This window comes from Limulus polyphemus, unplaced genomic scaffold, assembly GCF_000517525.1.
Source record: "Limulus polyphemus unplaced genomic scaffold, Limulus_polyphemus-2.1.2 Scaffold1109, whole genome shotgun sequence".
Classification (NCBI taxonomy): domain Eukaryota; kingdom Metazoa; phylum Arthropoda; class Merostomata; order Xiphosura; family Limulidae; genus Limulus; species Limulus polyphemus.
This window is the reverse complement of record NW_013666719.1, coordinates 108,783-135,831: the sequence shown is the minus strand read 5'-3', so window position 1 is coordinate 135,831 and position 27,049 is coordinate 108,783. Positions and strand designations below refer to the sequence as shown.

At 34.6% G+C, this 27,049-nt stretch overlaps 1 protein-coding gene across 3 annotated transcripts in view; it reads left to right on the top strand.

Annotated features, from left to right (window-relative positions):
* Positions 1-27,049, top strand: part of LOC106462172 (mitogen-activated protein kinase kinase kinase 20-like) — a 194,229-nt gene that overhangs the window by 114,008 nt on the left and 53,172 nt on the right. For all 3 annotated transcript variants that reach the window (XM_022389353.1, XM_013922070.2, XM_022389354.1), the window contains exons 11-12: positions 15,129-15,180; positions 25,504-25,639. In XM_022389353.1, the coding sequence (XP_022245061.1) occupies positions 15,129-15,180; positions 25,504-25,639 (188 nt within the window). The remainder of the gene's footprint in view (positions 1-15,128; positions 15,181-25,503; positions 25,640-27,049) is intronic.

The following is a 27,049-nucleotide window of genomic DNA, read 5'->3' as shown; positions in this document are numbered from 1 at the left end:
GTAGATAGAAAGAAGGAATTTGGATGCTATGCCATCAGAATTTATTGTGGAGTTTCTGAAATTATAATAAACATATTAGTCCTTTCTTGATTTCTCAAGTTTTAAGAAATTTTTCTTATGAAAAGAAAGGCATTTACTGGATGTAGAAGTACTCACAGCCAAAATGTAGAGCTTATTAGCACAGAGAGACAGTTGTACTTGAGAGGTGTTGAGTATAGGAGAAGTTCTCTCCTGGACATAGGACTTTTCCCATTGCTGCAAAGGTCTGTGATATCAGATTCAGCCTGCATCTGTTTCAGGGAGATTTGCTTGCATCTGGTATCCGTAGTCCATTCAAGCAAATTGTACACCTGAGAATCAGTTACTGTGAACGGGAAGTGCAGACAACTAAGGTTTACCAGAATGGAATAGCATCTGGCGAGTTAGAGATGTCATGAGAAGGTCTCTACTAAACTTCCAGGCTGTTGCCAAAGCACAACAGTATCAGCTCTTATTGAGACCATTGATAAATAGCAGAAAGATGCTGGATGTGCTACTGGTGGATGATTTCAGCCAATCACATTTATCTTTCTAGAAGGTGAAGCAATGAGCACCTGTGTCAGAAGACTGTGACCCACAAGGTGAGAAGCCTTTCAGGATTGAAAGATTTCCTGTCACATTGACAACAGCTCTTGACACCTGGGATTGTGTAGGACTGTATAATAAACTACCTTTGGTAGCTCATCTCCTTGGACCAGGGACTGACCACCCATTAGATTGTCTGCATTCCTGTAAGTTTCTTCCACCCAGAACAAAGAACATTGGCAGCATTTTCTCCTGGCATTCAACAGGATTATGAGAGAGAGAGGCTTTGGTACTGTGGGTGAGGTCAAGCAAATCATACCCCTATTGCTCAAGGTTGACCTGTATGAGTTCCTGAAATGTATCAAGTAGGTCACTGCCTGGAATGGATAAATACAGGAACAGGCTGTGCAATGCTTAAATCTTAGTTTATATGATCCAGTCCTCACCGCTGTTGAACTCCTGGATGAGGAACAACAAGATAACTGAAAAACTGTTGTGTACAAGATGCATTGCCAGTTTGACCCAGTGGAGAAAATGCAATCTTGTAGGCTGAGTTCAAGGCTCAGAAGAACATTGGCACTACTAACCACCTATATGGATGATCTGTGCTGAATGCATAGGAAGGCATACTGGCAATGGCTACTGCAGATTGGGAGGACATCATGATCAATAATTTCAATGAGGGATGACACCACTCTCATAGATGTCATGTCCATTGTGACATGCTTAGAAGTAGGAAAAGAGAGGAAAAGAAGAACCCTGCAAAGGCAACTGTAGTGGCAATGCCACTGGTGAGCAGTTCAACTTGAGTACCTCCACTGCAGCAGGCTAAACCCAATCAGAGGGTTAACAAACAATCATCTCCATAGGTCAGTAATGGTTGGCAACCACACTGGTTTCCAGTGAGTGGGCAGCACTGTGCTATTCCTTCTATGCTGTAAATGTCACAGTAAGGTCTGTCCACAGGATATATGCTACAGCAAGGTCCAGCCATTGCTTATGTGCCATTACAAGGGTACTTACAACTACACAGTCTATCCATCGGATATATACCACAGTCACTACCTGGACATCATCCAGGACAGGCAGAGTGAAACACATACTTTGTTTGTGGTCTTGTGGGTCATTGGCAAAGGAATTGTCCATACTTTGTGGCATAGCTCCAGGCAAGTGGCACAGCAGGTTTCTGCCAACCTACAACATCAGAGCTTTGCTGAGCAACAAACTATCATCTCCGCAATTCTGGGATGACCAGCAAGAAGCATTAGATGCTTTGATAAATGCTTCAGAAAACTGACAGAGCCCAAGCTGGGCTTGGCCAGTGGCTTGGGGGAACACAGTGGACAGCTTGCACCAAAGAGTTTTGTTGTCATCCCAGCTCTGTCTCGGCTGAGTGGAATCAGGTATAAACCAATAAAGGTACAAGGACAAAAGGTTAAGCTCCAGGTAGATATAGTAGTGACAAGGACCATAGTATATGTTGAGATTTTTAAGCCCTTAGAGTGAGACCACCACTATGGCCAGTGAATATTAACTTTGTTGTGATGAATGGTGATAGACTAGATGTTAGAGGAGAAATAGATTTTCAGCTCAGTCCAGGAGGTGTTGCTTACAGAATGAAAGTAGTGATCTATGGGATGGACTTACTGTGGAGTTTGCTAGTCAGTTTTGTCTGTGCAATGGATGAAGTGATGTTCCACGGAAGAGTCATCTAATACCTTCCAGATCAGGCCCAGGAACAGTAGACTGCACTATTGTGTATGGGAGAGAAACTCACAGTACCCGTCATGTACACAACTGGTGTTCTGTGGTTTAATCTGGACAAGGTGTAATGCTTTGGTACCATGTAACACAGTTATAGAAGCCATTCATGAAATAAACTTTATCCTGTTCAAAAAGGCAGGGAGCATGAGCTTGGGCAGTGATCTACCCTGCAAGAGATGAAGTTCCAGTGTTGCTTTGTAATTATGGATAATTGGTTATCTAGCTGGATACCATAATGGTTGTAGGTACAGTAAGCAAAGTTGAAGTGAACAATGCTAGCAGTAACACTAAGGTTGTGTCCATCACACCATGACCGAGAGCAAATACGAGACTACTGACACACCTGAGGACATTGATTTAAAATTTTGTTTTCAACCTAAACTCAATTCAACTAAAGCAACTCAGTAATTTGTTGGATGAATATGTATATCTATTTGAGGGACCCGATGGTCAATGAGGTTAAACACTGGTGACCTAGCACATTACAGAGACACAGACAACGCATGCCTGATAAAGCACCAAGCAAGTTGCAAGTGCTAAAATACCATGGATTATGCAGACAGTCATACAGCTTTGGAAAAGTGTTTGGTCGTCTTTAGTAGTGATTGTCAAGAACAGGGAAGGTACAAAGGTTATGCATGGATTTCTACCAAGTGAATGCAGTGTCTTGCACTGATGTCTTCCCTTTACCATGGACAGAGAAATGTCTGTATGTGTTAGAAGACTTCTGTCTTGATATTGGTACATCAAGCTTGATAATAAAAGCGGGCTAAGATGGTTTTAGCACAAGAAATGGTCTATATGAATTCTGTCTCATACCATTCAGCTTGTGTGAAGCACCAGCTACTTTTGAGTGGGTGATGGAGATCACCTCAAGGATCTGAAATGGGAGAGATGCCTAATCTACATCATCAGTGATGTTGGGACATTTGGCCACACTTTTGATGCCACATCTGAGAACCTGAAGATGATATTCAAGTGCATAAAAAAAGAGTGGGGAAGTGTTTGCTTATACAAATGGAAAGTGAGTTTCTTGGTCACATTTTTGGGAGAGAAGGGAGTCTTTACAGACCCAACTAGAATAGCTGCAGTGAGAAATTGGTTTCAATCCATGATAAAACGAGAAGTCCACAGTTTCTTTAGTTTTGTCATACTACTGATAATTTGTGATTAACTTCTAGAAGAGAACAGCATCATTATTGGCTCTTATGAAAGTAGAAACACATATTAGATGGAGTGTGGAATGTGATCAGGTATTCCAATCTCTAAGACTTGCTTTAATGAATACTCCAGTGCTGACCTATCTTTGTCAGGACTGTGTGTTTCTCATAGATTGACACCAACAACAAAAGAGTCTGAGTAGTTTTATTACAGTTGCAGGATTTAGTAGAATTCCTGTTCTCATATGCTAGTTGTATGTGCTCGCAGCTTCTGAATGCAGATATGGTATGACGAAGAAAGAGCTGCTTCCGCTGTTTGACTTCATAAACCATTATTGCCACTACTTGTAAGGTAGGACATTTGCCATCCTGGTAGACCATGCTTTGTTGAAGTAGTTAATAAGATTTAAAAATCTCAAAGGTTGATAGCACTTTGGATAACAATGTCACAAGAATATGATTTTGTCATAGTTCTTCGTCTAGGCCCCCAGGTGAAAATATGAATGGACTGTCATGCTACATGATGAGACCTTGTCCATTTGTGGAATGTTGAAACCTCCTGTCCCTTGACACATGTATGGGTTGAGGCAACAACTGTTTTGGCCTTAGCAAAAGCTAACCATGAAATAGATGACTCCACTGAGAAATTGATTCTGAAGTTAATACTTTAGGACCTCTGAGATGAGCAACTCAAGGATCTGGACCTAGCATGGGCACTCCTTGTTTTCCAGCAAGGTCAAGCATGGTTAGCACTAATAGAGGAGAGTAGCACAAATGCAAATAACTTGTAGCACTTGTATGTGCAAGAAGGTATGCTATACCATTCTTATCAAGCTGCAAGGCATCATTCTCTGGCAGTGCTGCAGTTAATTCTCTCTATATATGAGTCGAACATTTTACATGAACTTGAAAATCTTGATGCTTCACTTACTAGTACACTGAGTTTACTGAGTATCTTTACAAGATTTTACAAGCTTTTAGTAAACATGACAACTTAAAATTTTGAATAAAGTACTTAAAGTAAAAATTTACCTGTGAATTTCCAAAGCCATTACTGAGTCAGTCTGAGTGCAAGATGATTTTGATATTAAGAACAGATATATTTCTTTTCATTTTACAGTTTTCATATTTCATTTTCATAACCTCTAGAACCCTCAAAATGAATACCAAATTATTTTAAGGTAAAAGTTTATATATATTTATCTATTTTTGTTTTCATTACTCTAACATTATCTGTAATTAAATTATCAATGAAATTTTGAAAACTATTAAAATTAAATGAACAATACCTCTCCTTTCAATGAATTATTTGCTGCTTTAATTATCTTTACAATTTAAACTGTTTACCTTATTATATATAGTTTAATTTTATAGTTTATTGCCTGGCTTGTACATTGTTTGTTCATCCCTAATCAGCAACATATCACAGTGTGAACACATTTGAGATTCTCATACACATATTTACTTGCATGTGAAGACCTGACATAATGCACTCATGGTTAACCAATCCTAATTTTTTCTTTCAAGTTCTTTATCAAAACAAAAATTAATGTATCTTGCAGATAAATAACTTGTAAATCACTAAAATAAGATGGTCAAAAATGTGTTTTCTAACTAAGCTATTCAATGTAAAAAAATTGTTAAATTCTATGAGCACCAACTCACTCTTTTTTTTTTTTTCCAATCTATTGCAATCCTGAAATAGAAAATAAACTATTTCTGTTTGTTATAAACATATACATCAAATAAGAACACATGGTTTTGAAAACTGACTTAAAAGTTAAGGATAGATGGGTGGGCTTCTGTTGTGGGTTGGGAAACTTCATTTATACCTCACTAAATGGGAAAGCTAGAACCTTGAAACTGTACATTGCCCTTAGACTTGTTTATAGATTGTGTCTCATAAGGCAGGCAGTTTAGATGCTATAATACAGATGTTATAGAAGCTAAAAGAGAAGAATTCAGAAAGCAGATGCATTATTATACATTGAGAAATGAAGATTGAGAATTTCTTAAAACTTCTTTTGAAGTTAAGAAATTACAACTTGGAAAATGTATAAACTTGAATTATAAACTACACAGTTGTTTAATTGAATTCTGAACATAACTTTGTGACTATGAATGTTGTGACATGTACAGAAGACCCAGGCCCATGTTTAAAGGGATAATGGGTGCCAAAGCTCTACAGCAAGAAATACTCTGGACTTTGCACAACATTAAGACTAAAGTGTAACCCACCTTTGTGCACATAGAACAACATAACAGGGGTTAACAGGCTGTTTGTCAAACTTGCTCATGCTCAGTTAAAAAGTTTACTCCACATAGACATAATGTATGGCTCTCCATCACAAGGAAAAATCCCCAGTGTCCCCAAGAGTGTGTAAAAGATCAGCTATAATCAATGTATATGAACTCACTCATAAACAACTCAGGAAGGCAACACAGTGAACGAAGGGATGTTCCAATGCAGCTGCTGGCTGTGGTTCTGGTACATGCCAGCTGCATGAAAGCAAATTTGATCTGGCAACATTGGTCCATACCTGATACTCTGTCAAGCTGGTCCTCTTAACATATAATGCAAGGTACCCAACGTTGGACGTGAGATATCCAAACTCTTGTTACTGAAATTGGAAGTAACTAACATATAAGACTGGTAGACAATATGCCATTGTCAGCTTTTGAGCAGTATAGATAAGAATGATTATTCACAGCTAGAATTATCATTACACTGAGCTCTGATGATTGAAAAGAATTAGCAATCCTTGCTTTCTGAGCTATTGGGTTGTAAGGTCTGCCACAAAGTATGCATTACACTTGCAATTTTTACTCAGTTATCAAAGCTATGACAATCATTAGTTTTGCACCTAATGATTGAAAGGAAATAATGTTCATTGATTTCTGAGCTCTTGGTAGTAAGGTCTAGCAAAATGTATAACCTACATTTTGTGGCTGCTACTACTCAATTATTGACATTTGGGTCATTCACTGACTTGTTTGATCTTGGACTGAAAAAAATGTGGTGTTCGTTGCTTTCCAAGCTTTCAAGTGATATTGATATATAATTTATGGACTACATTATGGAGTTATCAGTTGATTATTGACAGAATGATCATGTCATTGAAAAGGCACTGCATCAACTTGTTTTTCAGAGTATTGGGTGAATTTTCTGATGCAAAGTGTCATTTGATGTTTTGAAAGAATCACTTCAACAATCTAACTGAATGGCCAAGATTCCACAGAGAACATCATCCAATACTTGCTAGAGATCTCATCAATCTTTGTGGAAAATAAAGTTGATTTATGATCATTGAGGGAGTCCAGCATTCCCTGAGTGTGTATTAGAGTAAAGTAGTAACAGCACAAATTTTAATCTTGGTAAATAGAATTTTTGTTCAGTGATTATTTATTTTATGAAGTCTTAACTATAGTTTAGTTCAGTTTGACAGTCCCCAGATAACACTATCATCACTACCAAGTGTAACTTTGACACATTACTTGAGCATAACAAAGTTGTTCATACAGTAATTGGAGGCAAGGTTTTTTAAATTCCCAGAGTATTTGACAAAGCATAATGGTGGCATGTGTATGTAGACTATTGTATAAGCAAACACATGTATGGGAGCATGTGCATGTTGAAAACATTATTCAGAGTTCTTCATAAATGTTTTAATTAAAACTACCCTCAGTGAATGGTAATAAAAATAATAAGATATGAAAGAAATAAGAAGAATACAATGAGAGCATAGAGACAAAGGAGTTATCTCAATGTTAAGAAGTGATGAATATGAGGTTAACTGTGATGAATAACCAGCAAAGTATGTGTAATGTTCATTAATACTGAGATAATGTTTCAATTTGGATGTTGAAGCATATTGTATGTGGTGAATGTTTTATTGAAGAGAAGATAGTAACAAAGAGATAGACATTATGGTAAGTGATACAAGACAGAGTTTTAACTGTGGTTTTAAAGAACACAAGTTTACCAGGTGTTTAACGAAAGCATAGTGCAATAATATCTTAACTTGAACACATTGAAATATTAATGAGTGGGTGAAATTGTTAGTAGTACACAAAATTCACAAATGATGGCTTAATATCACAACATGTATATATATACAGTGGTGTATCCAGTGTTTCATTTCATTGTGATAAGGATATTTTCAGTCATTCAAATTGAAATCTTTTCATAAGCAAACAGTTTTACTAAATATTTTCTTAACATTGTGCAATCTGCATGATGAAATCTTGTAATTCATGCCATAAGTGTTACATGTTCTGCACATGAAAGAAATTACCTGATGAAAGACAAAGTATTGGCAAAGCCTTACAATCAAAGGTGAGTTCAGTGATGCCTAACCCAAGTTAGCTTGACTGTGTAGTACCCAAGTAAATTCAACCCTTATTCTTTCCAACTTGGATTGGACTCTGTTTATGGAATAACTAGATGATAAGCTAGGAATGAGGCTGAGCTAGAGAATTCAGCATGTGTATTCCCATTGTATGGTAGGGGCAGCAGAGGGCACTACAGGTACAGATAGCTGGTCAAATGAAAACCCAGTGAATCTAGGGGCTATATGGTATGTGTTCTATGGATGAGATGAGTAGATGTTAAGCCTGTAGACATGTCATTTGACCAGTACCTAGTTTAGGTTATAACTTCTCATCACAACCCCTCCTCTAACCTACACACTTTTCTGAACCTTTGACTAACTAGAACCCAGTGAACCTTTGCATTTAACTCCAGACTTACAGTATTTGAAGTCAACTTCCAACCACAGCCAGTATCTTTTCCTCAACAGTGAAACAATGTTCCTGACCTGAAACCAGTATTCCAGTGAATCATGTTAGTGAAGCCTTCCATGATTTTTTGTTGAAGCATGAACCCATGAAGCTATTATTCATCAAATGAGAATGCTAAGTTCCTACAGAATGGACATATAAGTGAAGCTGCTGGAGCTAGAACATCCTGGCCTTGCTTGACATGCACAGTGCTCGAGAACCATGGATGAAGATGCATTGCATAAGAGAACTCACAGCAGCTATTATCATTTGGCCCTGTAGTGTCCAGGGGCTGCACTACCATCTTTGATAGTGGAGCACTCAACCAGCAATGAGAGGAACAGCATCCCTGGAATTAAGGACTGAACAATGACATTGCCAGGTACAACTTCAGAGGGGCAAAAGGGGACACCACAAGCAGAGGTAGCTGGTCAAATTAAAATACAGGGAATCTAGGGGATAAGGAAGTTCTTAAGTTCCTTGGGCACATGTGCTATAGGCAGGGATGAACGTAATTACAACTGAGACATATTATAGGTGGTGAATTTTTTATTGAACAAAGAGACACTATGGCAAGAAAGAGAGAAAACAATTTTACCAGTGGTTTTAAAGAATACAGATTTATTCCTAGTACCAGGTGCATCACAAGGAGCACCCATGTCCCAAGAAGATGGGTGGGTTCAGACCAGAATGTTGCAATGATGATTATCCAAACAAGCCAGCTTTCTTGTGGACAAACTCCAGCCACCAGAGAGAAAGGCTGTACTTCAAAACCAGACCATTGACCACTGGCTGCCTAAGTAGGACCATGTAGAATCTATTTTGTTATTTTTCCCTTTTTGCTTTTGTGAAGAGGGATTGATTTTTTGTTTAAACTGTAAGGTTTTTTTGTGTACTTTCTGTATAGTTATCTTTGTTTTTATTATGTGTGTATGTCGGGGGGGGGGGGGCTTTAAATATTTGTTAAAGTTGGGAATTTAAAAGATGTTCATTGTTAGAAAGTTTTAATTTTATTTTACTTTCTGTTTATTTTAGTTTTTGTATTAGTCTGTCCACTCTTTTAATTCTTTATTTTAGTTTTGCATGATTGTGCTTACCTGTACATGACTTTAACTGTGTTGATGAGTATGTCATGTTTTTCATTGTTAAAGGGTATTCATGTGTTGAAAGATATTTCTATGTTTGACATTGTGTTAAAGTTAAAGGATCATTTTTCATGTGTTTTATGCAATTGCAAGTTTATTTTATGTATTGTGTTTGAAAATTCTGAATAATACTTTATTTGTATATTTGACATTGGGCCCGGCATGACCAGGTGGTTAGCGAACTCGACTCGCAATCTGCGGGTCGCAGGTTCAAATCCCCATCCCACCAAACATGTACACCCTTTCAGCTGTGAGGGCATTATAATGTGATGGTCAATCCCACTATTCGTTGGTAAAAGAGTAGCCCAAGAGTTGGCGGTGGGTGGTGATGACTAGCTGCCTTCCCTCTAGTCTCACACTGCTATATTAGGGATGGCTAGTGCAGATAGCCCTCATGTAGGTTTGTGTGAAATTCAAAAAACAAAATAATAACTATTTTACATTGAACTGTAAAGAATTTATTTTTGATTTGTGACATATTTTTCTTGAGTTTGCTTACAGATTTTAGTGAAAGAGGTTTGTTTTAATAATGCAGACTTAGATATTGCCTTTCATTTTGATGATATTAAAGTAGTGTTAATGTAGTAAAAGGATTTTTCTTTTAGTATTATTGTCATACCATGTAATTAAAACTAAGCTTGAAAGGTTTTCTTTTCAATTATTCTTTTTTTTTATGCTGTGTATTATTTGAATTTAAGTCAGTGTTAAAGGTTTTTATCTTATGTATTAGTATGGTTTTTTGTTAAAGGGTTTTGTCATCTGTGTGATGTGCAAGTGCTCTTAGAAACAAAGTCATGTTAACATGCTTCTAGACCATGTTACAAGTTTAAAGGTTATTATTTTAAAGTTAAATTTAATTGTTGGCTTGAGGGCAAGCTTGAAACAGAGAAGGGATGAAAAATGTTATATGCAGGGATAACATATGTTTTCTGCCTACTATAGTAATATAAAGATTTAAAGAAATTTTGGTTATTTAGTTTATATGCTGTAATGGTGTAAAAATGACTCATTACATCTGCACAAGTACACACATTGTGCTTTCTACCTGTTTGTAACAGTAAAGATTTTATTCATTTATTTACATTTGTTAAGACTCATTACTTTACAGTCATGTTATATAATTCAGAACACTCCCCTTGTTTCTTGATCAAATCTGCTATTATATGGGTTTGCCTATCTAATACTTGTAGGGAAATTGGTTTTACCTGAACATACCACAATTAGACTGTTGCTATAGAAAAGTGCTGTGTAAATTAAATAAACTACTTAGTTATGTTCTTCTGTAATTTTATTTCTTTAATATAGTGTGAAACATAGCATACTTAACATAATTATATTTGAACTTCAGACCCAACTTAGACACATTGCATCCCATTCTGTAGCTTTATGCTAATACAAACAAATACTCAGGTTTGCAGGTCAAACAGTAGAGTAAGATAACTGTATTAGTTTTGTACCTTAACTCTTGAAAAAATAATATTTGCATCCACAACATTATATTGCAGTAAGTTCCTGAAAGTAAGTTTTGCTGGTAATTGTAAAGTCGGCAATATAAATGCCATGCAGACAATAATGTATGTGTACTTGCCATTTATGGTCAGTAACCAAGTTCTTTAAATGCATGCTGCAAAAAGGTGAGGCCAAGCTACCTGTGGGGGATGAAGACAAATTTTGAAAATAACTTTTCAAGTTGTGTTCTTATAAGTCAAAGTAAGAACAATTGAAAAATATGTTTTTAATTAGGACATCTTCAATTCCACATGTTATGGCACAGTAAAACCTTATTGCATATTTATGCACCCAACTATGCATGTACACTTGCAAATATTTAGTAATATAGTCAGACATTATTTATCATAATTATTCAATGTTTAACTATTATAGTAAAATGCAGCTGTAGTGTCATTGGATTGTTCAATTTTTTTTGCTTCACACAATAATTTTTCCAGTTCTGTTTTTGGCACCAGTAATTTCAAACATGTACTGGGAAATTCAACTGGTTTCTCTTTCAAACTCTACAAACTGAATAAGTCTCACTTGCGAGGAAACATTCTGGAAAAAAGAATATTTCTTACCTATCAATATGGAAAGCTGAAGATTAAAACATGACATTAGTGTGAAAAAACCCAACATGCATCCAAAGTCAGTAATGTTAATATGGCCATCATAAGGGGTCATAGGTAATTGTATTAGTAGACAAAACAGCTGTCCATGTTGCACACAGTATTTGTTTAACATTCTAACAGTTGCATTAAGTATGTAAATATAACCTTAATCTAATAGAAGAACAGTTGAACTTGGTTTTTTTTTTCATGTCTGTCCCCAAAAAACACCACTAGATTACAGGAGCATTGTTATGAATATACTAAAGAATAGGTGAATGTAGTTTTGATTTTGAATGAGATGTTTGCAAAAGTCAATATACATTTTTATGTGCATTTTAATAATTTTTAACCTTCTTACATGCAATATTTTGATAGATAATTTTAGTGTAATAGACATTTTTCATGGCTAGTATGTAAATTGCTGTCCCTTTTTATTTGTGCATTGCTTAAGAGAATCAATGTGCATATTTATTTAATTTGTGCTTATTAAATATTCATAAATTTGAAAGCAAGACTGATCAGTTATATATAACTTTAGATATTGTTTTCTTCGTGAAATAAATGTTCATAACTTTGGCATAATGTAATAAAACATAACAGTTTTAATACTTTTATACTAATTTATGAGCATGTTCTGTCTTTGCTAAAATTTAACAGTTTTGATGATGAGGTATAAAATAATTCTAAAGTAGCTTTCTATGAGAAAATTATGAATATTAGATCATTGTAGCTACATTGCTGCAAATTAATCACACCTATCAATATAGGAGGTGTATGCAGTATACATAAACTGTTTGAAGTCACTGTGTTGTATGTATGATTAGATCTATTAATGTTTAAAATTTAAGTGATTAATAATACATATATAATACAAATTCTAAGAAATACATCTGTCAGCTAACAATTACTTAGTTAACAGTGTATAGTTTTTATGTTCAGTAAAATCCAATTAGTACCTGGTTTATGATATTATTGCAACATTCTTCTTTTGTTGGATGGATTATCTGGTGAAAATAATTCAAAGTCTAGTCTTTGTAGTAGTAACAAATAAGTTTGCTTCTTCCTTACTGTTTCTACAAGCTGCTTTTACTCGTACACTATTGTAACTTGTACTTTGTAGACTTAAGTTTACAAACGATTCAAATGATAACTCACTAACAGTATTAGGAATAATGTAAAAATAAACTTACTTGTACAATTTCATAGCTAATTGGTTGAATAATTGAATATACCCAATCACTAGCATGGATCCAAATACTTCACAGAACTAAAATGACAGAATTGATACTCATTCACTATTCACCACTAGCTTAAAGCAAAAAACTGACAATAACTGGATCAGTTATTTACTGATTATTTCATTTATAATCTACTCTCATCTCCTCATACTCCTTAATTTACTAGATTATTGACATCAAATTTAGAACATTCTAGGTGTTTTCACACAAACTTACTTGAAGGTGATGTCTTGTGCCCTCTAGCTAACACTTGAATTAGAACATTGAAAATATAGCCTACTAAAAGAGATTACAATTTTATGAAACAGAATTGAAAAATATAATTTTACTTTACAAAACTTTATCACAGTATGCAAAATATATTTCAATGATAAATCATTCTGATCTCTATAATAATTTTTCTACAAACATTAAACTGAAGAAAAATATATTTGATTACAATATTACATGCAATACATCACCAAGTAAAGCAGTGTTTTTATTATTTTTCTATTTGTAAGGAAATTTTTCGATTTGTTATAAGGAAAGTTTGTAATGTTATAAAACAAAAGATAAGGGATAATGCTTAGCCACACATAACACTAGACAAAACACATTGCCATGTAAAAAAATCATTATGTACATGACATGCAACACTTTGCATGTGTCTTCATATTCTCACAATAGCTGATATATTTTGCGAGTGTACCATCTCATTGTGCATCTTGTGATGTAACTGCTACCTTTTACACAATAAACCATTGTATACATTTAAGTACAAGAACCATACAAAATAGATATAATTAGAATTCTAAAATTATTGCCCTACTTAATGTTTCGTAAACATTTTAGCTCTAACCCTAGAATTACTGATAGAATACATATATGGTCCCCTCAGAAAATGTATTAAACTGATGCCACGTAATGTAGCCAAACAATTTATCATAATCTGTTTATAACAAAAAAATTGTGTTGTGAGTTTCCTATGTAATTGTGAGTACACTTTACCTTCAGTTAATGGTTCTCTGTTTCTTAGTGTTTACAGAACATTGTTAGTTATCAGCTAACTCATTACAACATTTAATTTTTTTTAAAGACTTATTACCACCATATAAACTTTATTATTCCTTTCTTTTTATATTTTCATGCCTCAGAATATGTTCAGAATTAAATTTTCTGATATTTTCATTTGATGAAATATCCCTTTCAAATAACACTTTTCATGTGTATTTTTGCATATTAAGATTCACACATACAGTTCTAACTGAAAAGAAACATTGTGGAATTTTAATATGCCATGAGTTTCTATTTTCTTATAGTATTATAATATTTATTCTTTGTTCTGAATATGTGCAAGTATCACAGAACTCATGATTGAGAAAACCATTAAGCTGATTTTGTTTCAAGTTACCTCTATTGAATTCAGAAGTAGATAATACTTGTTACTACCCAAGTATAATATAGCTTAATACAACACTTTATGTAAAGATTTAGACAGGATGTAGGAGATATCTAGTAGTTACAGCCTCACTTGTAATAACAATGACCATGTGTGTAACATCTGTCTTGCTGGGTAAATGTAGAGTTTCTTTAAAACATGGTATTTGAAAGTCTGGTTTGGAACATCATTGATGATAGTATATTAGAAATTGGCTGTCAGTCCAGTGATCCAGTGAAAGCAATGGTCCAGTATGTTTAAAACATCTAAGTAGGTACACATACTGTTTTTGTTACATCCTATTATAAAGATTGTTCATGTTGTGTTTCACTTTGTGTTCCTTTTCTGTTTCCTTTAGTATCAATCCAGTCTGTAAAAGTTTTAGTATTACTCCATAATCAATAACCTGATCATTTCCCTAGTTAAAAAGTCAACACATCTGGTGTAGCTCTAACATTAATTCAGTTTTTACCTGGATATACCACAATAGTATATTGTTAATGATGCACCACTAAAATGCAGGTTTTCACTGTACTGGGTTTCACCAAATTTGGTGAAACATTTCTTGAAGATTTTGATAGATTCTTCAACTACAGACACATTTTAGATTCAACATGATTTAAAAAGTTCAAACCCCTTGGAAAGTAGAACTTTTTCATCATGGTTTATTTTACTCCCAATAAAAGTTACTTTTCAACAATGCTTATAATTTTGGGTTTCTTAAATTGTTTTAATTATTTTTGTGACCCTTCATGTTTTCCATGTGTTGTTCTTGTGTTAGGTTCAGCTGTATATGCTTGTGTGTCTCTGTGGGGTGTTTTAATATCTGTTCTGTTTATCTTGAGTAAAAATGTTTGAAAAAATATATAATCTTTGTATAATAAAATGTACTAAATATATGTATGAATATATATGTTGTTCCACAACTTGTTAATAAATTAAATTGTATTTTACAGAGAGCTTGTGTAATGCAGCTTCATTATACTTGAGCCAGAAGAATGTTTGGAGGTGAGTTTTGATTTTTTACTGTGTTATTTCTGATTATTTATTAGTAGTGCTTATCTTTTGTTGACATTATCTGTATTTGCTTTAGCATGCTTATTTAACATTATTCAGCTTGGCGTACATTTTGTGTTTCATGTTCATGGTCACATTTTAACTTGATCACCAGCCAGTATTTATGCATTAATGCTTTATGATGAGATGCTTTATACTGGAATGAATTATAAGAAACATGCATTCAAGTTTTTGAAAACATTGTATTATTCTCTTTGAAAAAATATATATATATATATTCTTTAGTTCAGGGTCAAAATTGTAAGTACATTTTCTATTGAAAACATTAAATGTATATTTACATAATATTGTTTTTACATTGAGAAAATTAGACTTAATATGACAGGTTATTTCCACTCTATGAAATGCAAATCAAATTTATAATGTATTGAGTTCATCAGTATAAACTATTTTAAGCATAAAATTGCCTTTTCTGAATGAACAGGGAGATGAAGTGATTTAAGTATATTTCATGTATATATACTTATAAGTACATTCATCAGAATAAGTATTAGTAAAACAAGTTTTCACGATAACACTGATAACTTTAATGCCTGAAGACTTTGTACTTGCCTATTGGTTCCAGTTTTACATGAGATACAAAAGACTGTTACCAAGTCACACTTCAGGTGCTGTGACCAAGGATTTGTTCTTTCAGAGTTTATTTTGACTATGTATCTCTGTTCTTTTCCACTGTTTTTTTGCTCTTAAATTTCTAATTTGAGATAAAAAAAAATACTTTTTGAAACAATTATGGTTCCCCCATTGAGAACATTCTTTCCAAGCCCAGTTAACCTAACTGCATGACCACTGCACAAGATATGCACCTAAAGCATAAGGAATGGAAACAAAGATCTTAAGTCTTCAGTATGTACTTTGATACTAAATCAAAATCTGCTACTTACTTGCTTTTAACATTTATTTGGAAATCTGTACATTTTACTAAAGATAATTCACAGACAGACAAATACAAAAGTAGATCTAACTTATACACATGTATCTTAAATCTTTTTCTACAAAACTAAGAACTTGATAGTTGGAAGCTAACCTCTCAACTAATGACTATCTGAGGTTGAGAAAGTAATTTCACTAATCTGTAACAACCATTGTTCAGATTGAATATTTTGAGCAATGTTTTTAGTCATTAAAGTGAAAATACACTATCAAAAGCATATTTTAATAGTTTGATAAATAACTGGATTTATAAATTTTATGTGCAACTTAAACATTAAGAAATGTACAACAGCAACTATGAAATTGTTATGATAGCTAGTAAATATAACAGATTGTTTTTGTTGAGTAATGAACCAGTTACAAATATCAGGAATATGCAATCATTCATTTTTGTTGGCATCTTGAAATTTACTTGAGAAACAAGGAAGCAGAACCAGAATTCACAAAAATATATAGTTTATTAAACCTTGAAAATATAACAGTTAGTTCTGATATGATACCTTACCTCCATAATAGCTTTCCTGATTCAGTGCTGCTCTACATATGCACAATTTTCACTCACCTTGAAATTCCCATCTAAGATCATACATTTCCACGTGATATTGCTGTGCTGCTGTTTGCAAATAAGCATGGACAACCTTCCACCAATGGCAGTGCAACACACCTTTCTAGTACACCTGGCTCCCTCTATACTGATTATTCAATCATCACATCTCAATTTGGCACTCATATGTTAATATATCTTTGTTTTTGCTCATGAGCTATTCAGATATTGGTGCTTGTTTTTGTGGAAGTATACAAACACATTACCTGTTGTGGAAATATTAACTGTTGGATTTTCATTTTCTAACATTTTCAGCATCTGCAGATCTTGTGGCCTTTTATTTCCACATTATTACTTTACGTGTGTAAGTAACTTCCACTTTGTCAAGTGAGGAACAACACAACATTGTTCATGCTTGACTAACAACTCCAATGGTGTCAGGGTTTATCCATTGATGAGGTAATGGCTTTTGTGCAAAGGGAAATGAAGTCTTTCATGCGGCTTGGGCCTTCTTTTCTACCTGAAATTCTTCCTCCTATGTTTCTCAGTTTTTTTCCCACCAATTACTTTTGCCTAATCTTCTACCCTTGCTGTCTCATATCTACCTAAGCCTTTTTCATAATTTTGGGACAGGGTTTCTAAAGTATGCTACTTTCTTTTTCTCTTTCACTTTGTAATTTGTTTCCTGCTTCTACCTTTTATGTTTATACTTACCCTCCAGATATTCAAGTCCATATTGGATTCATTTCCCATCTTTAGTGCATGCATACCTAATCCTCCTTACTTTGTTACCTCATTTGCATGGACATAACATCCAGCTGTATTACCTTTCTTAAATTTCCAAACTTTGGTCTTTTCTGCAGACTTGGGGGGTTTGGATCCTCTAATCGACTTTCTCAGACTTAATTTTTCCTCCACTCACCTTCTTTCCATTACATTCCACCATTCCTCTCAGCCTCACTTTCTGTTTCCATGATCTCTAACTCCTTTTCTGGGCCCATTCTTTACAAGTATGACTAATGGCTTATCATATTTCAGGTACTTTGATCTTGTTGCAGGTCATCTTTTGAGGCCTGACAAGATATTACCAATGGAATGGTTTCTCAATCCTCAGGTGTTCAAGTGGCTGTGCTGTCATGTAGACACTCTTCTTATAGATGTAGTTGTCACTCATCTCAACACCAAACTTCCCATTTCCTGGTTCCCAGTTCCTCATCCATCAGATGTAACTGTAGTTGCATTTTGCCAGGTCTGGTCCAACCTTTTTATATATGTTTACCCTCCTATTCATCTTCTCCCTTGTGTTTTTTTCCTCATTCATGTCAGGTTCTCCTCATAGCTCTGTATTGGCCAGCTTAACCATAATTAACTCTTCCTCTACTTCCATCATGAACCCTACTCCTTCAACCACATTCCTCCTTCTCCCATTCCACAGTGTCATCACTCTGGGTTTGCACGTGGGTTTTGTCCTGTCCCTTGCAAGATGTTCCATACTCTCTTCATGAGTAACCTTCCTTCTTCCTCATACCATTTGCCCTCTCTCTCTCCTTGTCTAACAAAGAAAATGGTGCATTTCCACAGTTAGTCATTGTGTCATTCTTTCTTCCCTTCCCATCATTCTGACCCCATCTTTCTGAAGTTTTTATGTGGCTCTTTAGTGAAGGTTTATCACCGTTGATCATTGCTGGCTAAAGGGTAGCCGTATCTAATATTTTCAGGTTTTCTCATTACCATCATGTATTGTCCTCTCCAATACTTACTATGCTCATCTGTTCTTTTCAACACCTTCATCCTCCCTATCCTGCCTAATTGGGATCTGAATGTTGTTCACCATGCTCTTGCCTTTTCAACCTTTAGCCTCTTGCTCCTTGTAACATCTTTCACTTACAACCTATTTCTTACTTTTTTTTGCTTATGACCATTGACATGTATGTCATTCATTCTTCCTGTATTTTTTCCATTGTTTTTATATTCTTCTTTATCTAGATCATGTTTTTCTACCTTTAATGTCTGCAGCTCATTAAGGGGTCAGCATGTTCACTCCTATTTCCCTTCCATCCATTTCTCACCTTTATTCTCACTGTGATCCTGATTGCCTTTTCTGTCCTGTTTGTGTGGTTTGATTTATTTGGCCCACATTGATCATTTTTGAGGTTCATGATCCCGTATATTTGTTCCTTGGAATCCCTACTCTAATCGAGATATTTCTTCCACTAACCTAACAGGATAGCTTCATAAACTCATCTTTTTATCCCATGTTTCATTGGATAACAATTCACATAGTCATTTCCAAATTACCTCTCAACAAATCTGACATCTTATTATATCCTTGAATGCTCACTTCCATTGTTTATTGAAGGAGATTGTGTTGTCTGGTATGTGGACAGTTTGTTGCATATTATCTTCATCATTTGGCTGTTTCTTCATCATCGGACTACAGACTTTCTTCTATCACAATTGTCCATACACCTTACTGGCTCTGACTTGTTAAGTTCTATTTCTCATACCTTTACAGGGCTCTCTTATACTTCACAGGAATCCTCTAAGTGGTAAGTGATGCCTTCCAGGATATACTTAACTAAATCTGCACTATGTAGAGCCTTTTCAGACTTGATATGGCATTCACTGATAAGATGGAGCGTTCCACAAGATTGCTAGAGGTATCCTTGTGCATATAATTTACTAAACAAGGCCTAATTCAGATTGTACCCACTCATGAACTATGTACTATCGTGAACTTCCAGTCCCAGTTGAATAAACTGGAGCTGGCCTGCTTTTAAGTATGGGGTTTTCATGATCATCCATTGCACTATCCTAAGATGTTGTTCTGTTCTGGCTTCTCAGTGTCTTTTCACCCCCTCCACCCTTCTAGTGGAGTATGGGAGTCTTTGCTGCTTACCAGTTTCTAGCCTCTGGGGGTGATGAACCTTGGAGGATTCCTCCCGAGTGTGACAAATTCCACTCAGTATTAAGTAAGGCAGTAGTGTTTTATTGGATTAGATGGTGTGGATCCTCTTCCTACTATGGAATAGACAGTTCACCCCTACAGCTAGCTTTTCCTCATTTTACTGCTGGCTGGATGTTGGTTCCTGGGCAGTTTGATGTTAGATAGGCACTGGACCAGCCAACATAAGCCCTCTCTCATGGTTGGTACAGACCCTTCTCCTATTGCAGACTGGGTGAAAAATATCTGTTGTGTCGTGGTTTTGAACTGGAGTTGACCCATTACGTATGATCTGATGTACCCTAGCCACACTACATCATTTGGCACATCTATAATTAGATTCTAGACTGTGCTTGTTTTCTGGTCAAATTAGTGACACATATTTTCAGTATAGGCATAGAGTGTACCCTGTGTCAGAAAAACTGTGGTCTCCTACAGGTGTGCCCCTATACATTTCCATGGTATAGGACAGTGTTCCCCAACCTGGGCAGTACCAACCCTTGTGGACGTTTTTAAAATTCAGGGGGGCAGTAAACTTTGAGGGGGTATCAGGGAAGGTGGACAGAAAAGTTTTGAGGGTTTCAAAGTTATACTTGTTAAAATTAAACCTTAATAAATAGGGTTTTTCTTTCAACCCATTTGAGCAAAATTATTGTGTGGGTGTGTTTGTGGCAAGCAATGCCCACCCCAATGCTTCTTGTCAATTTGTTGAGCATATCTCTTTTGATGCCACTTTTGTTACTTGTATTAAAAATTTGTTAGAAAGAAGCATGAGCACTCATTGTTTGCTGAAATGGAGTTGCAGAAAAAAGGTTGGGAAACACTGTTATATCATATCACACCCCAGGGGTTCTTTTTGGGTACTTTCTGAAAGGGACTCATCTAGGTACTTTTGCACCAATCCCTCCACCACTTCACTTTGGCATTCTAATTATTATGTGAGAAGAGGTAAGGTATCGTATCAGAAGTTAATATTTTCCAATACTAAAAATGTATTTCCAAAAGATACCTCCTTTCACACTTTCCACCCACCCTCCACACTTCTGGTGCATCTTTTCTTACCTAATCTCAAAGTGATGATTGAACAATCAGTATAGAGGAATCCAGCTGCACTAGGAGGGTGTGTCACACTCCTATTGATGGAGGGTTGTTGCATCCTCATTTGCATGCAACAGCACAGCAATATCACATGGAAACATAATCTTAGGTGGGAGTTTCAAGGCTAGTAGTGAGCGAAAATTGTGCATCTAGATGGCAACATTGAATTGGAAAAACTATTTATGAGATTAGGTAAGTATCTTATCTAGAAGGCAGCATTGAATTTGGAAAGCTATTATGTAAGATGAGGTAAGTATCTTATCAGAAATACATTTTCAGTGTTGGAAAATGTTAATTTTTATATATAATGTGTATAATCTTGACATTGAAAATTACATAATTTACTTGCCATTATTACCATAAATTTGTAGTTTTATATTACAAGCAAAGGAACATTTCTTTTTTCAGTACTAGATTTTCTTAACTAATAATAAAACTGAACTTTGGTTCATGGTGAAGGTACACTGCTGACTGTAGGTGAAGGTGGTCAGTGGGGCCAAAGTTAACTAGCTGGCAAATTATTGACTAGTTAACTTGGAAACATATTAGTTTTATAGCTAACAGATTTGCTTGGTGTAGCTAGAGTTTTTGTGCTATATTTTTCTAATGCAAGCATTATGGGTCTGCATGCAACGAACTGCATGAGCTGTTGTAGTGACTGCAGATGCCTCATTAGTCTTCTTTCTGTTTAGTTCCTCCAAATTTCCAATCACCAAGTCATAGATTGGTGCCTAGATGCACATGGCATCAAGGTCTCCCATGTAGTATGGAGTGTCCACCTTTATTCTTGCTATGGGAAACTTGCTACTGTCCCACCAATTAACACACACAGATATACCTTGCCTATCATCAGATACAAGACTGGTTCTCACTGCTGCACCCAGTGTCCTGTAGGACTTTCACTTTCTTGTCCCAGACATAGCCTTCACCTATTGGCATGTTATGGTTTGTTGGCACCTCTTAATGTTTACCACATGCTCCAATCACTACTGGCATTGTTGATCCACTTGCTAACTTGAGCTGACCATCAGTCATTCACTGATTAATCACAGAAATAGCACTTCCTTCTTGTGGTGAATCTGATGGGTTGTCTCTGTTTTGCTTCTTCTGACAGCAGCATCCATGGTGACAGTCACTCTTTTCGTGTTTCATACCAGCACCATCTTTGTAAGTAGCTCCACCTACTTTATGTTGAGATTTCTGCTGTTGCTTTTTGTGATGGACTTGCTCTCCTTTGCAATGTGCCCTATTTTATAACAAATTTAGCATCTCTTCTCCCTCTTATTCATTGAGTTTTTGTCACCTTTGGTGGCATCCTGTTTCCAGTCAGCCACTCCTGTTTCGAGTTTAACTGGTTATACTTGAAGTTGCAAGTTGTACTTTCTCCATGGGCTTACATACAATGTTCTGCAAGCTTGATCATCTCAACTCATCCATGTCTTTGTTTTGGTGCTCTCTCCTTTAAGAAGTGTGATAGAACAGTAATATGTCAGTTGAACACTTGATCATGAACTGTTAATGTATTAGTAGGCCTGCCAGTCCCTCAAAACTATTTTCACACTTGACCATGTCAGTCCATCTTGCGAAGTATCACCATAGAAATGCCACAAACTGAAATACAGTTTCTCCAGTATCAGTGACAAAAACCTTCTTCGGTTAGTTCATAATGTTTCAGCAAGGCCGCTTTTAACTTGTCATAGTCTATGGCATCTTCTAATGTCATGCTTGCATATACTTGTAGGCCTTTTCCTGTGAGAAGTGGGCTGAGACAGACTGCCCAGTCACCTTTGCCCCAGTTTTGATTTTGGGTGAATCTTTCATATCTCTCCAGGGAAGCCTCCATGTTGTCTTTCCATTTATCAAATTTGGGCAGCTTAGGTCAGCTGGTCCTGACCCCGTTGTCATTCTTGGGTCCTTCCTCTTTCTGTTGGGTGAGTTTGGCAATCTCAATTTGTACTCTTGTTCTCTTCATTTCCAGTCTCTCTCCTTTTCTTCTTTGTCAATTTGTGCTTTATTCTTTCTATTTTCAGTCTCTCCTTTCTCTCATTTTCTTTCTTCAGTCTTTCTCTTTCCATATCTTCTGTTGGTCTTTCTTCCTCTCTGCTCTGTCTATGAACTTCTTTCTCTAGGTCTTGTTGTTTAACAAACTCTTGTAGTTTGCTATGCTCACCTCTTTTGATCCACTTATCAAAATCAGTTGACATGGTTATATAGCGTGATTTTAATCTCTGCACTATTTTTGCCACCGCTACAATTGTGTTTATATTTGCTTACTTCCACTATCATTCACACCTTCTTCTACCACTGTATAATACTGGCTGGGTCACCAAATGTTGGGTTTTTATTGGATCCAGTGATTTTTTACAGTAAGTGTCTGTGACTTGTTAGTGATAAATGTCAACAATAAATGAACAGCACACAATCCACTTGTTTTAAAATAATATATTCAAAACAAGTCAAACATATGTACAAAAATTCATTACACTGTTGGTTATCATAGTTGTATCCAGAGCTTTAAATAATTGTCTCCTTTTTGCCAAATTCCACACAGGCAAGTTCAATTACTTTAGAACACCCTGTAACAAGACAACTTATTCTTCTTTATCTCTGTTGTTACAATGCTACTGTGAAATGCACTTTAGATATTGCCTGTTACTGTTAAACTAACAAACACGCAGTCTAACTTCATTTTCACTAATTTACTTTAACTTCTTTAGAAATTGTTTGTCATGGTTAAACTGCCAATCACTCAGTTTAGATCTGTTCAGTTATCTCTCACTTAACTTTGCTTTCCTATATCCGCACGTATTTATAACACACAACAGAAAAATCTAGAACTATCTAGCCCTCTAGTAGCAACAATATTACACATAACAAGAAAACTTGGAAGCTTCAAGTAAGATGACATCAACAATATTACAAAAGCATAGTACAACAATTAAACTTTATACATAATGTACAACTCATACCAAGTTATGTAATGAAATTTGTCACAACTATTGCTTTTAAAATAATTAACTTTTAACATGCTTGTTATGAAAACTAAATAAGCATTAAATATTAAATCACTAGATAAACTAAGTAACAACTCTTAAACTAAACAGTCTTATATACCCAACTAGAGCAAACAAGTGTTTTGTGATATAGAAAAGTGAAGATTGAGAATTGATTTAAACATATCCTTTTCAAATTGAGAAATTGAAACTGATATAGTATTAAAATATGTGGTATAAATTACATTTTGATTCAAGTTGATTGAAATACAGTGATAGATTATTTGAATAAATTTTTAATACAATTCTGCAAAAAGGTTGTGACATATTCACTTTTACCTACCCATATCTAGAGGATTAACCAATTCTCCAGTGCTAATTTAGAAGTATTCTTCCAGCTTGCCACTAAAGAAAATATCTATGGAAGTGTCATATAAATATATATATATATAAGCTTTTCCATCTATTCTATATGTGAATTTTCTTCAGATTTGGACATTTTTGCTGACCTAGTTTCTCTAAAATGAGACAAAAGTGTACTCTCAAGCAAAACTTAATATGAAACCATAATGAAGTGTTGAATTAAAGAAAATCTTAAACCATTTCATAAAGGCCCTATTTTTCAATTTCTTATGTATGCTGGTATTTGAATGCTTTCTAAGTTATTTATCCTAGTTTAATTTAGTTCTACCAGAGTTTAATACATATAGTATGCATGTTCAGTTTTATAAGTTTAGAAACATAATATATATACAGTATGAAATATATATATATAAAGATCTACTATATTCAGTTGCTTTGTACTTGTCTTTTTTCTGTGGATGGAAAAAAAATCACGGAATGCATGTAGGTGAAGAGTTTAAATTATTTAATCATACAGGAAAGAAATTGGTGAAAGAAGCAATAAGCTGAAGACCTGTTCATTTCTAAAACTTTTTACCATGTGATTCTTATCTGCTTTTTTTTAAACATTATTTTAAAGCATGGAAATACAATAGCTTGTTTATATGCTTTTTACAAAGGAGCAATAGTACCAAGACTATTTTACAACACAGTAATAGTGTTAGGATAATTATAGGTCTGCCTGTCACAATTTGTGGTATTTGAATTAAATATTCTGTTCTAAGGCTTGATTATTTGCTACATATATTAGAATTGTCAGTATTCTTTAGTTTGTTTTTGTTTGTTTTTTTTATCCATGTTTCAAGAAACTAATATACATGTAAATGTAAACATTTTTACCTTTAACAAGAGACATGTTCTTATTTGTGGATCATTTATAAACTAGAAATTGAAGTAAAAGTGTCACACAAAACTACATGTATATCTTTGAATGATTTATTATTAGCCACTATATCAACCCCTTCACAAATTAGCAAAGCAAAAGTTATTGTAACATGGATAATTCAGTTTAAGCTTTTCAGGGAAAAAAAGAAATTTTCTATTTAAATTATATTTTTAAGTCTTTATTATTATTTTTTTTCTATTTGTGATAATCCAGTCTTTGCATCTTCTAAGATTTAACTTGGCTCCAATCATATGGCATAAGACAATTAGTGACTGTTCATTTTGGCATTTGATTTGGTAATGTGTGGCCAAATAACCTTTTTGAGAGAGAAAAGTAGATATTATGAGTATGTTGTTTATATGTGTGTGTGTATATACCCCTATTTGTTTTTTATGTACATTAATTTATTGTGAATGTTCCATGTTTACTTGTTTCTTGCTCTTACACTTGAAAGGCAAGAAATTGAAGCTACACTTCAGTTGATGAAAAGAGCAGAGAGGGACTTATCACAAAAACAGAAACAACTGGAAGAGTGGGAAAATCGACTCCAAGAGAAAGAAGCCCAACTTGAGAGACAAAAGCTTTGCATGGTATGATTATTTCTGAATTCATCCAAAATCTTGTGAAAAATGTTTAGTATTTTTGAGTGAAATATATATATAACTCAGATCCAGCTAAACATATCAAGAGTATTTATGATATGAAATTCAATAGAAATAGCTAACTAACCAAGCCATATCAACACTTCAACAATGTAATCTTCATTTTAATTACGCACTTAGGTTCTAACATTAGTATTTATTAATTACATGCATGTGTATTCTTTTGTTTTGTTTTTAACTTACAACCCATTACTTGCCGTGGCCATTTTGTCCTATTGTGATAGCAAAATCACATTTGTGAATTGAAAAATGATAGAGAACTTATCTTTTATTGGATTTCAGATTTTATTTTTGTAAATAGTAGCATGACATTCAATTATTTGTACAAAATTGTACTATTTAATGTAGTTTAAAGAGGAAGTTAATGAAAAAATTCCTAAAATATGTTTTAGACTATAAATAAGCGCCCTCTAAGAAGAAAATGTTTTTCAAAATTTTTTTAAGATATTTCTTTCCACTTCAGCACTGGTCCTGCCATCTATGATTGGTATCTAAACCTTTTTCTAGTCTGTTTTCTTTATAAAACTGCAGCTGGGCGTGTTAAACCTCGGTTGTAAAACTTTTAGCCAATCTTAGTCGAAGATGTCAATTTCAGTACCATGTTATTCCAATCACTGTATCTCACATTTGACAAATCATAGGATGATGAGGAAAGCACGTGATGAAACGTTGTTCTCTGGATTTTACAATATGAATGTGGGTAGTGCTTATTATAGTAACTGCCATTTTATGTAGAGGTTGTATTTAGTACTGGCCAATAGAGCTTTTCTATAAGCGTTAGAAAAGTTGCTTCTGGAAAAAACTGCATGGGATGTACGTGACTTTTATTATTTTTATATGCTGCATCGTATATCTGTGTACATTAATCATTATATTGAAAGGTTAACTCAAAATAGATATATTTTTTAGGAAAGAAGTTGATCAACGATTGTTAGGGTTAAGAGCTATCGAGTGCAAAGTCTTTACATGAATTACACTTAAGGCTTTGAACTGAAAGAGTTTGTGATTTTTTATATTCTTTTGAATTTAAATTTGTAGTTTGAGTTCAATAATTTAGCATAATTTTATATTTAGTTCATAATAATAATAATAATATGATTCAGTATTTAGAATGATAAACTTGTGTGATTTGTACGTAATACTACTAGTACCAGTACCACATAAGAATTTTATATTTTTCCTTCTTACAATCTTTGCTTTGTAGTAAGACCCACACTTCTGTTGTTATTGCATTAGAATTAAAACAGTCTAACTGATACATATATATATATATATATATATATAGTTTATTCTGATATTTTGTAAATGGTTCAAACTCAGTGTACCATTGACAACAAT